This window comes from Rhamphochromis sp. 'chilingali' (genome assembly GCF_963969265.1).
Source record: "Rhamphochromis sp. 'chilingali' genome assembly, chromosome: 22".
NCBI classification, from domain to species: domain Eukaryota; kingdom Metazoa; phylum Chordata; class Actinopteri; order Cichliformes; family Cichlidae; genus Rhamphochromis; species Rhamphochromis sp. 'chilingali'.
The window spans coordinates 16,922,983-16,937,749 of record NC_137950.1 but is presented as its reverse complement, the minus strand read 5'-3'; the positions used below and the strand labels follow the sequence as shown (position 1 = coordinate 16,937,749).

Genomic DNA, 14,767 nt, shown 5'->3' with positions numbered 1-14,767 from the left:
TAATGGTTAGTTCACCAGTATGCAGAACTTCTTTAATCAAAAATGTAAGTGTATGAAATGGGCATGGACTTTTAGGAACATTTTAGTTGCCTAGGTAGGAGACTTGGTTTGAGTCCACTTCTGCCCCCCTGTGGCTAAACTGAACACCGCACAGTCGTTAGCAACCTGCCCCCTGAGATAAGATTACTCATTAACCTCGTCTTCTCAGTCACTCAGGACACCGGGGAAGTCGCGCGGTACTCTCACTGAGGCATGCTACCGCTCAGCCGTCGCATCTTAGCATGGCAGACTGTAACCACTGCACGCACGAGCGGGCTTTATCCGTAGAGGACGACGTTACGGTGGCGTTTTACAAAGATGACAGCCATGACAAAAACAGCGCCTACGACCGACAAGAGCCCGGCACAAACGACCGGGCACCAGAGAGGATTCATCTGCGGAGCAAGGGCCGAGCTTCGTGCGAGTATGATGAAGAAGAAGATGATGATGATGAGCAACTGGAGGGCGCAAGAGGAAATTCACTGGAAAGCAGCGGCGAGGAGAAAACGTCGTGCCCACCGGCGTTTTGCGTCAGAAACAAGTCCCCATCCCCAGAAGGTAGAAGCGCACGCGCATGCACTTACAGTTAGCATAAAGTAGTCAGCATCCCCCGTTTTTACGACTTTCTCCTGCAGATAAACTTCGTCGTGTGAATAAATAATATACTAATACACAAACAGTGACTTCCTGCGTAGCACCACGTTATACAATCGTTCAACGTCACGTATCGGTGATAGCGGCGATATCACGTGTATGCTATTTTTGGGAGGGGGGGGGTATTTGATAATAAAACATCCGTTAAAACAGCCCATTTTCATTGTATGTTATTTATTTCAGAATAAAACGGTAATGTTAAATAAAGTTGTACACCAAATTATACTTAAAATATGATTAAGAAAAATGTTCCCCTTACAGTGATTCTGCCCAGTAGTGAACCTAGTTGACTGGTGAAGCTGGTGGCTCAGTTGTTTCATAAGCCAGCTTAACATTTTCCATCGTGCTATAAAACGGATGCATGACTGTGCACTTTTCCAAAAGAAAAAAAACTAACCAAAAACGTGCCTATTTTTAAACAGGAGGTGGTTTATACATATGGCTGCTGATGTCAATTTTCTAAAACTAGTTTAACTTGTATAGGGCTTGGTCCTGTCTTCCCTCTGGTATAATCCTGTACAAGGAAGAAGGGAGTTTATATTAGAAATTGACAAGGAAGTAAGACATTTCCTCAGGACCTTTACATACCAGTTTTAGTTTATTACTTTTTGGTTACTTTTGTATTTGATGCATAATTGCTAGGGTAGAACAGCACAGGGTATAAAATTGAACTCCCATCTGGTCCAGCTGTACACTTAAGTTTCTACAGAGGTTGACTTAAAGTATGTAATTAAACTATTATGTAGTTAAAATCAAAGAAAATTCCTAACATAAAATGATTCTATGACAACAAGTCTTACAGTACTGCTTTAATGTGACTAAACATTGTCAATCTTCTTCCTCGCCTGTGGCTTGGTACAAAGTTTGGAAAGCAAACGGACTGGTGAGTACAAATAAAAATACTTGTTTAACCTCGGGCTGAAAGTCTATCCCTGCACACGTATCACTTGTTTCACAGTCAGGGTTTGCAAACACCACAGCCCACAATTTGGCATATCTTTTGTTTGTGATCTTTGCAGCTGAATTACCCAGGCCACATGGGGTTCAATAACATATTCTGCTCCTCACTTCGCCATCCAATATGGAGTGCTGTATTAAGAACAACATAATACATTTTTATAATTAAAAATGTAAGTGATTTTCCTCTCATGGCCCTTCTCTTACATTCTTTTGTCTTAAGACTTACTTAAACTAATGCCTTCTTTTCTCTTTTTCCACAGGCCCAGAGAAACCAAATAGATGCCCAGGTCTTGGCTTGTTCTATGCTTTCCTGTCCACAGTTTTCTTCTCCATCATCACCCTCTTGGTGAAAACTATAGAGGGAATTCATGCTATAGAGATCAGTGCCATACGATGCTTCTTTCAGATGCTGTTTGTCGCACCAGTAATCATCTATCACAAGTAAGCACAATAGCTGGTTTAAGATTTACATACGCTGTATACTATATGAAATAATTAAGGCCAGTATTTGTTTGTACATTTTCAAACCAACAATCTTTTTGGTTTGAGCAGATTATAATAGGATACAGTCAAAGAGATGGCGCATATCCTCACCTGTAATTTATCTGTCATTTTATCGCCTTTAACCAGATTTACTGACTTCACGGTCCAAACATGAGGTTTACAAAATATTGTTAGAGATTTGTTTTATTCCCCTCACTGTTGTTGATGGAAAAATGTGCATTTAAATTCAGTGTGGGAAAGGGTTTTGAATAATACTCCCACATCAAGTTATATAGCCACCTAAAATTAACTCCCCATTTCATAATCAGAGCTTAAGTATAGTCAAGTATATTAAACAAACCACTTGAGGTGTAATTTTTACACATACATAGACTAATATGCCAACAGGCAAACAAAATATAATCAAACAGATTTTTTTCACATTTGGTGTTACCTTAACCTTGGCCCGATTTTTGGCCCAAGGGAATTAATCTCAAGCAGTTATTGGTGTCTGTCATCAGAGAAAATTTGAAACTGATATCTTAAAAACTGTGGACCCTAGACTACTAATAGACAGACAGACAGACAAACAGAAACGATTAAATGCTCCCTCCCTTTGGGGAAAGAGTAAATCTAGCTTGTGCCCATACTTGTTATTAATCTCTGGCTCTCTTCCACAGCATATCTTTTGTCCTGTCTTCCTCCTCTCACCCCAACCAGTCACGGCAGATGACTGCCTGGTCCTGCCGTAGGTTTCTTCCTGTTAAAAGGGAGTTTTAACAGGAACAGTGCTTGCTCATAGGGAGTCATATGATTGTTGGGTTTTTCTCTGTATGTATTATTGTAGGGTACCTTACAATATATAGTGCCTTGAGGCAACTGTTGTTGTTATTTGGAGGCGTATAAATAAAATTGAATTCTTTTTTTCCCCCTGTCAATTTATTCCACTAGCTTGGCTTGATTCCTTTAATACTGAGAAATATAACTTAAAAAAGGCATTGAACCTTCTCACCCATCCTTCTGTTCATCCTCCACATACATTTTAACTTTGATTTATCATTTACAGATCTGTCTCTCTTCCCTGTTTTCAGCAGCATCCACTCATGCATCCATCACTGTCATTCCCACATTACCTAAATGTATCATTTTCCTTAGCCATCCACTAATTTGTCATCCCTTAACTCCCTACGGTACTTGCATTTTCTCCATCTGTCCCTCCCTGAAATTTCAGTTTATTACTTCCTCTATCAGTCATTGTAGTCATCCTTCCATTCAGCCATCCCTTCATCCATCATCCTCATATCTGTGCTCCTCCAGGACAGGTTTTCTTGGTCCCAGAGATAAACGTTTAGTTTTGATGCTTCGGGGTTTCCTTGGTTCCAATGCCATGATCCTGCTCTTCTATGCAGTTCAGCTGATGCCGCTGGCAGATGCCACCGTTATCACATTCAGGTGAGAGCTGCTTCAAAGCTCATTTATTACAGATCACTTCAGATTATGTTAACACTACAGATGCATTGCATCCTCCTTGAATTCATCAGCTACATTTACACTTTTTCCATGCTTTTTTTTTTCCTTTTTAACTCTTTCTCTCATTGAACCCTGCCTCCAGTAATCCAGTCTTTACCTCCCTCTTGGCTTGGATCTTCCTGAAGGAGAAATGTACAATCTGGGACTGTGTTTTCACTGTTTTTACCCTCACCGGAGTCATCCTCATTGCCCGACCGCCATTTCTCTTCGGCGAGAATGTTCATGGCATTGAGGGCGACTACACGAACCACATCAAGGGGACTTTTGCTGCATTTGGAGGTGATATGATTTATCCAAACATTTACACTGAGTATTTTGCTGAGGATTTTGTTTGCTCTCATGGTCAAGTTGACCATGGCAACCAGGGGAACTGAACCACATTTGGATGAGAGGGTGGAGTGCAAAATGAATGGAGGACAAATGGATATGTGGTAGATAAGATGAACAGTATCTGAAAGTCACGTCCTAATGAAACAGGAAACATTTTGGCAAAGACTTGACATAAGACCTAAGAGATGTATCTGGACCTTAGGATTATCCATCTACTGTTTACTGACACTCAGTTGCAGAGTGAAAAGGTTTTCCAAATTACACAAGAGCCTCCTATGCCACTCTCTAGTGCAGGGGTGTCAAACTCAAATACACAGTGGGCCAAAATTCAAAACTGGAACAAAGTCACGGGCTAACATTAATATTTATTGAAAAATCTTCCTCCAGATATAAGAATGAATCTTTTGTTATGGACTCGAACAAGTTTTGCTGAAAAACTGAATATGGAACAAGCAAAGCCTAACACTAAACGATATATATATATATATATATATATTAGCTGTATAATACCAGTAGGCCAGCTCTAATAGTAATTTGGTATGGCTTCGCGGGCCAAATGTAATTAGGCTGCGGGCCAAATTTGGCCCGCGGGCCAGAGTTTGACACCTATGCTCTAGTGGCATAATGCATGAAAAGAAACCCTGAAGTGATTTAAACATGAAAGTGAAGGGAAAAATTGGCCATGTTGATGAAAATTGTTTGTTTTCATACCAGTGAAGTTACACTGGGGTCTGTGTGGATGGACTTTTATTAGAGTCCGCCTCAAGTGGCCACTCAAGGAACTGCCATTTTTGGCACTTCCATGTTGGCTTTATATGGTATGTTTTTTAAGAGCCAGCACGTTGCTGCTCGACTGAATGCTAAACATGGGTGATAAATTGTTTCCAGTCAATTGTGGCTGGGCTCAAAGCTGTCTCCTTTCTTTTGTAGCAGCTTATTAGTTTCTGTAAAAGAGGTCCATTAGGTTTCAAAGCATGATACCCATATTGGATTCTCACTGACTAACAGTTTGGCAAACTTTTTATGGACTCATTCATTTCGAAATTTAAATCTTTGAATCAGCAGGAATGATTAGAAATGCATAGATGTTAATACTACATAACAATAAGTAATAATGTGATCCAAAATGTCACACGATGAACCTGAAACATACGGGTTTAGGACAACATTTAACCTCATTAATTCAAGTAATTCTATCAGTTTAATAATAGCTTTGTAGCTCTGAAGCAATAGAGCCGAACATACCCTTTAGCTGTCCTTCAAGTCTAAAGTGGTTCTTATGGATTTGTTCATTCTTATTATCCTGCAGATTGATTGATTCATTCTGTGTCTCTCTCAATGGTTAATTTATGTATAGGAGCAATTGGAGCTGCGTGTACATTTGTTATTCTTCGCAAGCTGGGCAAGAGTGTCCACTACTACGTCTCCGTGTGGTACTATGCTGTCATCGGGTTAATCGAGTGCATCATCACCGTATCCGTCCTGGGTGAATGGAAAATCCCATTCTGTGGCCGCGACCGCTGGTTGCTGATGTTGATCGCCATCCTGGGTATCGCAGGCCAGACCTTCCTCATAAAGGCTCTGCAGGTTGAGAAGGCCGGACCCGTAGCCCTGATGAAAACTGTGGATGTGGTGCTGGCGTTCATCTACCAGTTCATTTTCTTTAGCCGCGCACCAACATGGTGGAGCCTCGGCGGAGCGCTGTGCATAGCGGTGAGCACCAGTGGAGTAGCAATAAGGAAGTGGTATAATAGTTCCTGTAGGAACTGATGAGCAGACGTATCGTCAGTTTAAGTATTGATTTTTTTTTTTCTCTTTACCATCATATGGTCTTAATTTACTTCTTATTTTACTTGTTATTTATATGCAAACCTGAGTGGAAGTTTAAGCTCTTTATAGAGTTAGAAGCAGAAATAGATCAGACCCAATCTAATATGGGGCTGTTTTGGCTTGTGATGTATTCAGAAATGAAGTCAGTGCATCTATACACATTGATTCTAAGAGTCAACCTGTGCAATTTAATGCTTGTATCTTTTTTTAAATTAATCAACAGGTTTAGGTTTTTTTTAAAGAAACGAGAAAAAAGACTTCTCCTAAAAACTGTACGCTGATCCCTGGAACTTGTGTGTATATGTACACAGTATAAATACAATGAAGGACATCCCATTTACTCCCCTTTTACTTTAACCTGAATAAAATAGCCAAAGAGAGGATGGCATAACCATATTGTACTAAAAAGTGTGCAAATTTAGATTTTTATTATGATTTTACTCAAAAAAAAGAAAAATGTTTGAATCTGTTCATGCTAAGACTACGACTATGATCACTCTGCCATCGACAATGACAACAAAAAAACCACAAACTCAAGAAAAGCACTTTAATGCAGTTAGTCACTACAAACAATACAATAAATTCCAACACTGTCATGCTGTACTATTTTCTCAGGGATTTCTCAGCAGGGTGTGATGTTGGTTAGCACTCCTAGTGCTAGTCAGTGGACCACTTGTATGTCCTCCCTGTGCATTTTTCTCCAGGTTCCCTGTCTTCAACTTTGCAGCCCAACCTCTAGCTGTGCACTGTGCAATATTTAAAGTGCCTTATGTAGGAAAGCTTTCCTTAATAGAGCGGCTCAGTAACCAGTAGCATGTCCTAAGATACTCTCAGATAACTGTGCAAATACACATGAAAATGAATAAGAATTAGGGTGCTAAGAGAATTTTGTAGCTAAAACACTAAGCCCCACCCCTGCGATAGGCTGCACTGATTTCTTTATCAACACGAGAGTCAGATCCTGTCATCACCTTGTGCCATTTTAGCAGGCAATTAGTGCATAATCAGTTCAAAAATATATTTTCTGTGATGCTCGAAGTGGGATGTCATTTGCGCTTTGTCTCTGCCAGAGGGCAGAGCAAGTGTGAGTAAGCTGTCACAATAATTCAGCAAATCAGCTGGTAAACAACTGCGCACAAAGATCGCTTCAAGTGTCTTACAATGAAATCTTGCTCATTTATTTCAAGGAGGTAAAGCTAAATAATGAGAGGTAAAACGGCACAATGAAGTGCAGTTTTGTTAATATAACCGTGCTCAACCCCTCAATACTCAGGTGAATATCTGCAAACAGTTAGACTCAGTCTTCTATATAAAGGCACATGTTCTGGTTTTGGCCTAATAGGGTTTTTTCTTTTTCGTTTCTTTGTTTTATTTTAATGATAGCCTTAGCAACTCAATACTAGCATCTAAGATTCTGGACGTTTGCACTCGCCCTGTGATTATAAGTGGATACATTGTATCTTCAGTCCAGAGGCGTTCAGCTGGTAAAGCAGTTTTGGGATTTTTAGTTGATTTATAAAATTCCAGCAAAAGTTCTAGAGACTTTAAATATTTTAAAGCACAAATATAAAAGCTTCTCTGCTAAAAGCAGTAGTTTGTTTTTTTCTTTCACGCTTAAAGAGTGTTTTTTCTGCCTCTGATGTATGATTTATGTCTCGAAATCTGGCTCTCCAGCACAGCTGTCTCTATGTTTTGTATCTGGTAGAAATTATTTTGGTATTTCTAACATTTAACAACAAGTTTCCCAGTGGCACGACCAGTGAGGTCATTTTCGCAACTGCAGTCCCGTATTTGACACAATTTAATTGGGTCCAATACAGCTGGAAAGGGAAAGCAATTAGTGGTGCTAGACTGCTACGCTATATCCTGCGGTGCTGTCTTTGCTGTTTTTCACTCTCTCCTCTTTCTGGATTTTTATTTTTTTTCAACTTGTGGAGAACTGTGTCTGCAGCACAACTTGCACAGTCAACACCCATTCCTACTATAATTATTCCACTTATGCAGTAAATGTTAGTGTGCACACTGTTGCTTCTATGCAATGCGACAACTATTTCCTTGTGTTGTATAAGAAGTCCAGCTGGCTCATGTTGGTCCTGTAGGACATGACACAGTGAGCTGTAGAAGACTAAAGCAACAAACTTTGTGTGCAATATAAAAATGCATTTTATCTACAGAATTTGCTGTGGTTGAAGTAAATCCCAGCCGTGCTCTGAGATATTATGTAAAGAAGAAGAACTCAGTTTTATTGCCAAAATTAATTACTGATTCAAAAAAACATATTAGCTGTCTCACTCTGTTTTTTTTTTGTTTTTTTTTAAGGAACTAGTAGAAAATAAAGGCACTGTGACATTTGTCAGTTGTTCATGCATGTGACGGTCACATCAAATGTCCACAAGTTAATTTTCTTAAGTGTGTTTTGGTTTTACATTGAATTTATTATTATTATTATTATTATTATTATTATTATTATTATTATTATTATTATTAGTTTAAATGGCATGAATGCTGGTAGTGTGAGCACAATGTGTTGTTTTTCATGAGCTGGTAAGGTGAACAGTCTCAGGACCTACAAGCCTTAAAAACCTACTGAAGCTGTTTTTATACTATTATTATTATTATTATTATTATTATTATTATTATTATTATTATTTCTCCAATGTTTTACAGAAGCTCAGATGTATGTATTTCCACACAGTGATGAATAACTTTTTAGTATATTATAACTTGAAAATAAATCTTATTTAAATTTATAAGTCTTACCCTCTGCCTCCTGTCTTTTCTCTCATAAAGCACTTGATCATCACTTCTTATTAAATCATTTAAATATGACAGAAGTTTGCGGAATGCACCCAAACTGTGTAGAGGTTTTGTTTCTACTTAAACTATTGTCCAAACACCCGTGGTGTTAGCCATGATGCTCCACTAACGGCTCAATAGGCGACAATGGTACAAACCAGGCCACGGGCAAAGAAGCTTTCAACAAACCACTGAGTCAGGTAGCTGTACTGCTCAGAATAGCACCTGGCTGAGTGAACACTTGTGTGTTCATACTGTGGCTTTTGTTTATCACACAACACACAGTTGTGAGGGCTGTGTTTTTCCATGCATAATAACAGAGTTGCATTGGTACCACAGTAGAATTCATATCTTGCAAAAAGCAAAGACTTGTGCCTTGGGTTTAGGCACAGTTGCAGGGTAATTCTTCAGCCAGGCACCGAGCTAGGTGAAGTGTGAAAAGGCTGAACTAAAACAGAGTAGCTCTTTGTTTTTGAGGTAAAGAATAAATTGGCAAATTAAAGGCAAAAAACGCCCCAAAGAGGCAGTGTCATCCAGCAAGATATCTGGAGAGATCCAGCATCTGGATAAATATGTTTCATCACAGCAGCAGATGGCTCCGTTTCCACTCTGCTATTAGTTGCGTTTGTGCTTCAGCTACAATCAGTCTCTTCATTATGACATCACCGGGACAGCAAGACGGTCATGCATATGTAACGGTTATGTTCTGACGGCAGAGGGCAGGATCCACAAAAATAAGGACGTGCCCTTGAACGCATCAGTAGTGCCACTTTAAAACTGTGGATTGGTAGACGAGGATGAGGAATAAAAGTAGTCCACTCTACAGTGAATAAACAACAGTTAAAGTAAAAGTGCCACAGGCGCATAGTACGGGCTTCACATTGTGAGAGAGTGATTAAAAAGAAAAGCAATGGTTGTGGAGTACGATTTCACTTGTGTTTTCTAGTGTCTCACAGGCATCAAGTCAGTAACATAATCCATTCCTCCCTACATGGTATCTTCAGACCTATGTTTCAAAAGTCATCTTCCACGAAACACCTGGTCCAGCACTGCAGATGAGATGTATCTACAAAGTTCCAGCACCTGTGGAAGAATGGAGCAGCCCTGCGCCTGCAACAGAATCCAGGAAAAACAGTGCTTAAAAAAAAAAAAATTGTCGCTGTTTGTTCCGGGCAGTCATGACACTCAAAGCATGCCTGAGTTTGTCGAGGCCTAGAGGCTTTTTTGCCCACGTGCTAAGGTTTCCTGGATAACTCCGTGAGAAATGGGAGGACTTTTCCACAGCAAAGTGAGACTGTGCCCTCTGGGATATGTGTATGTACTGACTGTCGCTTCAGTTAAGCATAAAAACTGTTTTCTTTTTCTTTTCTTTTCTTTTTTTAAGATATCTGAAACATATGTAAATATGAAAAGAGTGGTGCGTCTTTCCTTTATCTGCTTCTTATTATTTATTCATTTTTTTATATTCCTTATATTCCACAAAAATACGGGAGATAATATTCTCCCCAAGAAATCCTGCATTGCATTTAATGCTTCAGTTAGATTTCCGATTTTAATTTTCAAAAGGATAAAGATTTTTTTATCAGATTTTAAAGTAGTGTGGGGAAGCTTTAAGTCACATTTGACTTGTTGGAAGAGCTACCCGCTCTCTTTTGTTTTCTCCCTTTTTTTTTTTTAATCATCAGGGAACCAGGGATTCCCAAAGGTTTTGCACTTTGCACGCTCCTGGGTGGAGGAGAGTTGGAGGGATGGAAGGGTTGCACATTCCTGTCGGATGGCATCAGATTTCCCATCAATGGAGTGGGTGAGGAGAGGGGGGGATTGGGAAAAAATTCCTCATTTTCCAAGTTGAAATAGATGCAGTAATACGCTGAGCACGTGCTTTTCGGGCCACCGCTCATTTCAAGTCCCGGGCGACGATAATCGTTTAAAACAATGACACAATCAAGACACTCCCATGAATCCCGCCTTTATCTGTCGGAAGAAAGCATTGCGCGATTCCAAAACTATTCGTCTTTTGATTGAACTAGTGCCTCACAGTGATCCGGCTGTTTCGCCGAGGTGAGATCTCTGTGTGTGAGACACATCAAAGGATGGCAGCTGATGGAGCATGCGGACAGACGCTGCACCTGGGCAGCTATTTACCGGAGTCGGCTGTCAAAATGATTTCTGCGATTGCCCCCTGAGTTAAACCAAATGGTCGTAAAGAGCTTTGCAAACGTTTGACTGGAGTGAATCATTCTGGGCTAGTAGCAACAATGTATAGGACATGCGGCATAAATAAGTGAATGACTGGCTACGGTAAGGAACTGCTGCCAGACATTCCAATAGAGTGACACACACACACACACACACAGTAGGCCTGCTACAGAGGAGAAGTGTTATTGTCCTCCTGTCTACGGCTCAGTTGGCTAAATGAGGGAAAGCAATGCTGCCTTCAGGTGCTATTGGCCATATTGCAGTTACGGGAAATACTGCGGTTTGGCTTGATGTGTTAAAAAAAAACAGTCATGACGAGAGCAGGCAAACGCATATGCAGCATTTACCTGCATTGCCATTTCAACTGAATTTTATCTCACCTCACGGTGCTTTATAGTTTGAGATAAAGATCCTAAATTATTATAGAGAAAACCCCAGCAATCAGAAGAGCTCCTATGAGCATTCACTTGGCGACAGTGAGAAGGAAAAACTACCTTTTAACAGGAAGAAACTTCCAGCAGAACCTGGGAGGGGCGAGGTCATCTGCCACAACCTGGTCAGGGGTAATGGACAAACATGTTGTGGAACAGATCCAGAGATTAATAATAACTAAAGATTAACTGCTGAGAGGTCTATTAACACATATTCAGTGGGGGGGAAAAGGTAAAGTGCATCTTGGGAAGCCCCCAGCAGCCCAGGTCTATTACAGCATTATTAAAAGAGCATTCAGTGCCCCAACTATATGCTTTATCAAAAAAATGCAAGTTCTTGAAAGAAGAGTGGGTCTCTGTCTCGCAAATCCAAACTGGGAGTTGATTTCACAGAAGAATGTCCTGAAAGCTATAGGCTCTGCCTCCCATTCTACTTTTAAATACTCTAGAACAACAAGTAAGCCTGCAGTCTGAGAATGAAGTGCTCTATGTGGTCTTTAAGATAAGATGGGCCTGATTATTGAAGACCTTGTATGTGAGAAGAAGGATTTTAAATTCAGTTCTGGATTTAACAGGGAGCCAACAAAGAGAAGCCAGTATGGGAGAAATATGCTCTCTCTTTCTAGTCAAGGACTGCTCTGCCATCTTTTACAGTAACAAATATCCACCCAGTTTGAGTGTGCTGATCCTATATAGAACATATTCACTATATAAAACAGGGATTATAAATTATTCTGTGCAAAAGTCTTAAACACCCCCCCCCCCCCCCCCCCCCCCCAAACAACCCCCTAATTATCTATTTAAAGATCTTATTGTAGGAGCAGAGTAGGCCAGAGAACACTACATACTATAATAGCTTAATTAAAGTACATGCCTTCCCATCCACTTTCCCCACCAGCAAGGAAGAAATACAGCACGGATGCAGCTCTCAAACTTTAGCACTTTTAGTAAAGTAAACTTTTAGTAGAGCAAATTCTTGAGCAGATAAGGAATGGATGAAAAAGAGGTGAAATGATAATAATAATAATAATAATTATAAAAAGAATGAGATAAGTGAATTTTTGGCTTTGGACCTTTACTTTGGCAGGATTTTTATCGGATCTTGGTCCCGCCTAAGATAACATACTGCCAACTCTAACTGAGATACGAGCCAAACAGTGGCACTCATTGTTTTGCAATTTTATTGAGTCACACAGAGTACTAACAAACGACTCACTGGCCACTTTTTTGGGTATAGTGTTTCAGCTGCTGTTAACATGCCTATGTAATCACCCAATAACATGGATCAGTGCATTTAGACATGCAGACTTTGTCAAATGAGCATCATTGAAATGTCACAATATACCTGAGAGTTGTTGCTAATAATGTGCATCCTTTTATGCCCTGCCTTCTCAAAGGCTGCAGTGAGTTTACTGTACTCAACTAACCGCCACCAGATCTTAATCCAGTAGAGCACCTTTGGTATGTGATGCAATGGGAGATTCATGACATGGATGTGCAGCTGACAAATAAGCAGCAACTGTGTGATGTAAAGATGTCAATATGGACCAACATCTCAGAGGAATGTTTCCAGCATCATCCTGAATCTGGGCCACAAATCATCTGGGCAGATCTGAAGGCAAAAGCGTGGTTGACCCAACCCAGTGTACTTATATTAACTAGACTAACATGTTTAGATTTGCCATCTCATTTCATAGCTAATTTAAGTATTGTGTTTGAAAGAAACAGTTAAATGAAGGAAACACATCTGAATACCTAAAGATGATTTTAACAAATAACTTGTCGTAGGCGAGCTTTTTGATTCAACTGCTCCCTGCACACCAAATGGTCACCATAATTAGGCTGTTAGATCCATTAACATTGATGACAGAGGGCTGAGTCAGTGAGAAAGGACTGACTTAGTCACACTTATCAGGAGATAAAGTCAAGGTGGGCCAGACAGTAGAGCAGGAAAGTGAAAGGTCAGGAGGACATACTGGCTTTTGAGGAGCACAAGCTGGCGCAAAACAACAACACCTGGAGTTCATTAAGGATAAGTATTGTGTAGGCTAAGTTGGGGGATCTGGCACAAACTTCAGAACATGACGCCAGCCTGTGAAGGGAATCATCTGCTCATCTCCACAGGCCCTCCATGATCCCGGCAGATTGAGGCAGATCGCCTTCCAGAGGGCTTTATTCTTTTACCCTTATCAGAGACATCAAGATCATTTGTTTCATTGATGGACTGCCTGATCTTGAAGAATCTGTCCTGATTTATTGAAATGGCTATAACTAGGACCCAGTATAGCTTGATGCTAGGGTATCCGAGTCATGCCATGGGCACAGATATGCTAAAGAACGTTTTTAGCTTTGAGGCTGCCTTCAGCGACGAGCACCTCCCTCTGGTTTGTGTTTTCTGGCATATTTTGATAAATCTGGTAATCAGGTCGCCTTGGTTTCAGTCTGTTTGAAACTGAATTGACAAAAGAAAGGGGAGGTGGATTTGCACTTTTAGCAAAGTAAATAAATAAAATAAATTCATGAGCAGAGCAAATTGTTTGAGAAGTCAGACTTTTAGCTGATTATGTACTCTACATTTATACAAGTGTGTTTGTATATGTGTGCGAATTCAGTTTGAAAGGCTTTTATTTCACCTTCTACACACTGTAATGCTATAAAACTTTAGAGCCCTAGGTTACACATTGCTTTGTATCCACAATGGATGATAGGTACCATCACTTTTACTCCTGCTCACGCTACTTAAAAGCTGGTTCTTGTCTGAGCTTTCACTTTCCCACTCTTGACTGGCCATCCGCCATCTCATCTCTTGATGAGAGGCAGTATGTCCTGCTGTCCACCACAAAGAACAATGAATAAAAGTTTTGCTTTGAAAGGGTTAAATTTACTGTGCATTTCTCAAATCCTGCTAAATTGACATTCATAATCTCAAATTGAGGAATCAATTTGGTTTGTAGCAATAGAATCATAGTAGCTACAAAAATGTTATTACTTAACCTAATTCGTTCCCATAAAAGCATTTTAAAAACAAATTTCCGTCTTGTCTGTAAGTTAAACCCCCATGAATGTGGTACCACTAGAAAGCCCAGGATGTTCTTTTGATATACTTTCTATAATCAGGGGTGTCAAACATAAGGTGTGGGTGCCAGAATTGGCTATGCAAATACTCCAATCTTGTCCAACTGGACAGCTTTAGCAAACGTGAAGGAAGACATAAATTTTGGACTTTGAACTATAGTTTGAAAAGTTTTATAGTTTTATCTTTACAGACAAAGATAAACCCATGCTACACCAAAGTAATTTGGTAAAAAAAAAAAAAAGAAGAAGAAGAAGAAAGAAAAAGAAATGACAGTAAAGTTCCTCTTTTTTCCACTTACAATAGAAATGTATGTTGTTATATTTTAGTGAATTAACAAATACTTTCTATTTTATAACTCAATAACTAAATAAGTTTTATATAGTTTTACACGAGTATTTCTTACAACTTAAACACAAAGAGTCATACTGCCAGATGTCTT

At 39.7% G+C, this 14,767-nt stretch overlaps 1 protein-coding gene across 1 annotated transcript; it reads left to right on the top strand.

Moving 5' to 3' along the window:
- The first annotated feature begins 164 nt into the window (after positions 1 to 164).
- Positions 165 to 8,547, top strand: slc35g1 (solute carrier family 35 member G1). Its single transcript, XM_080874023.1, has 5 exons — positions 165 to 597; positions 1,914 to 2,094; positions 3,454 to 3,588; positions 3,749 to 3,945; positions 5,354 to 8,547. Exons 1-5 carry the CDS (start codon positions 282 to 284, stop codon positions 5,764 to 5,766), a joined length of 1,242 nt encoding a protein of 413 aa, XP_080730149.1. The 5' UTR covers positions 165 to 281; the 3' UTR covers positions 5,767 to 8,547.
- Positions 8,548 to 14,767: the final 6,220 nt, after the last annotated feature.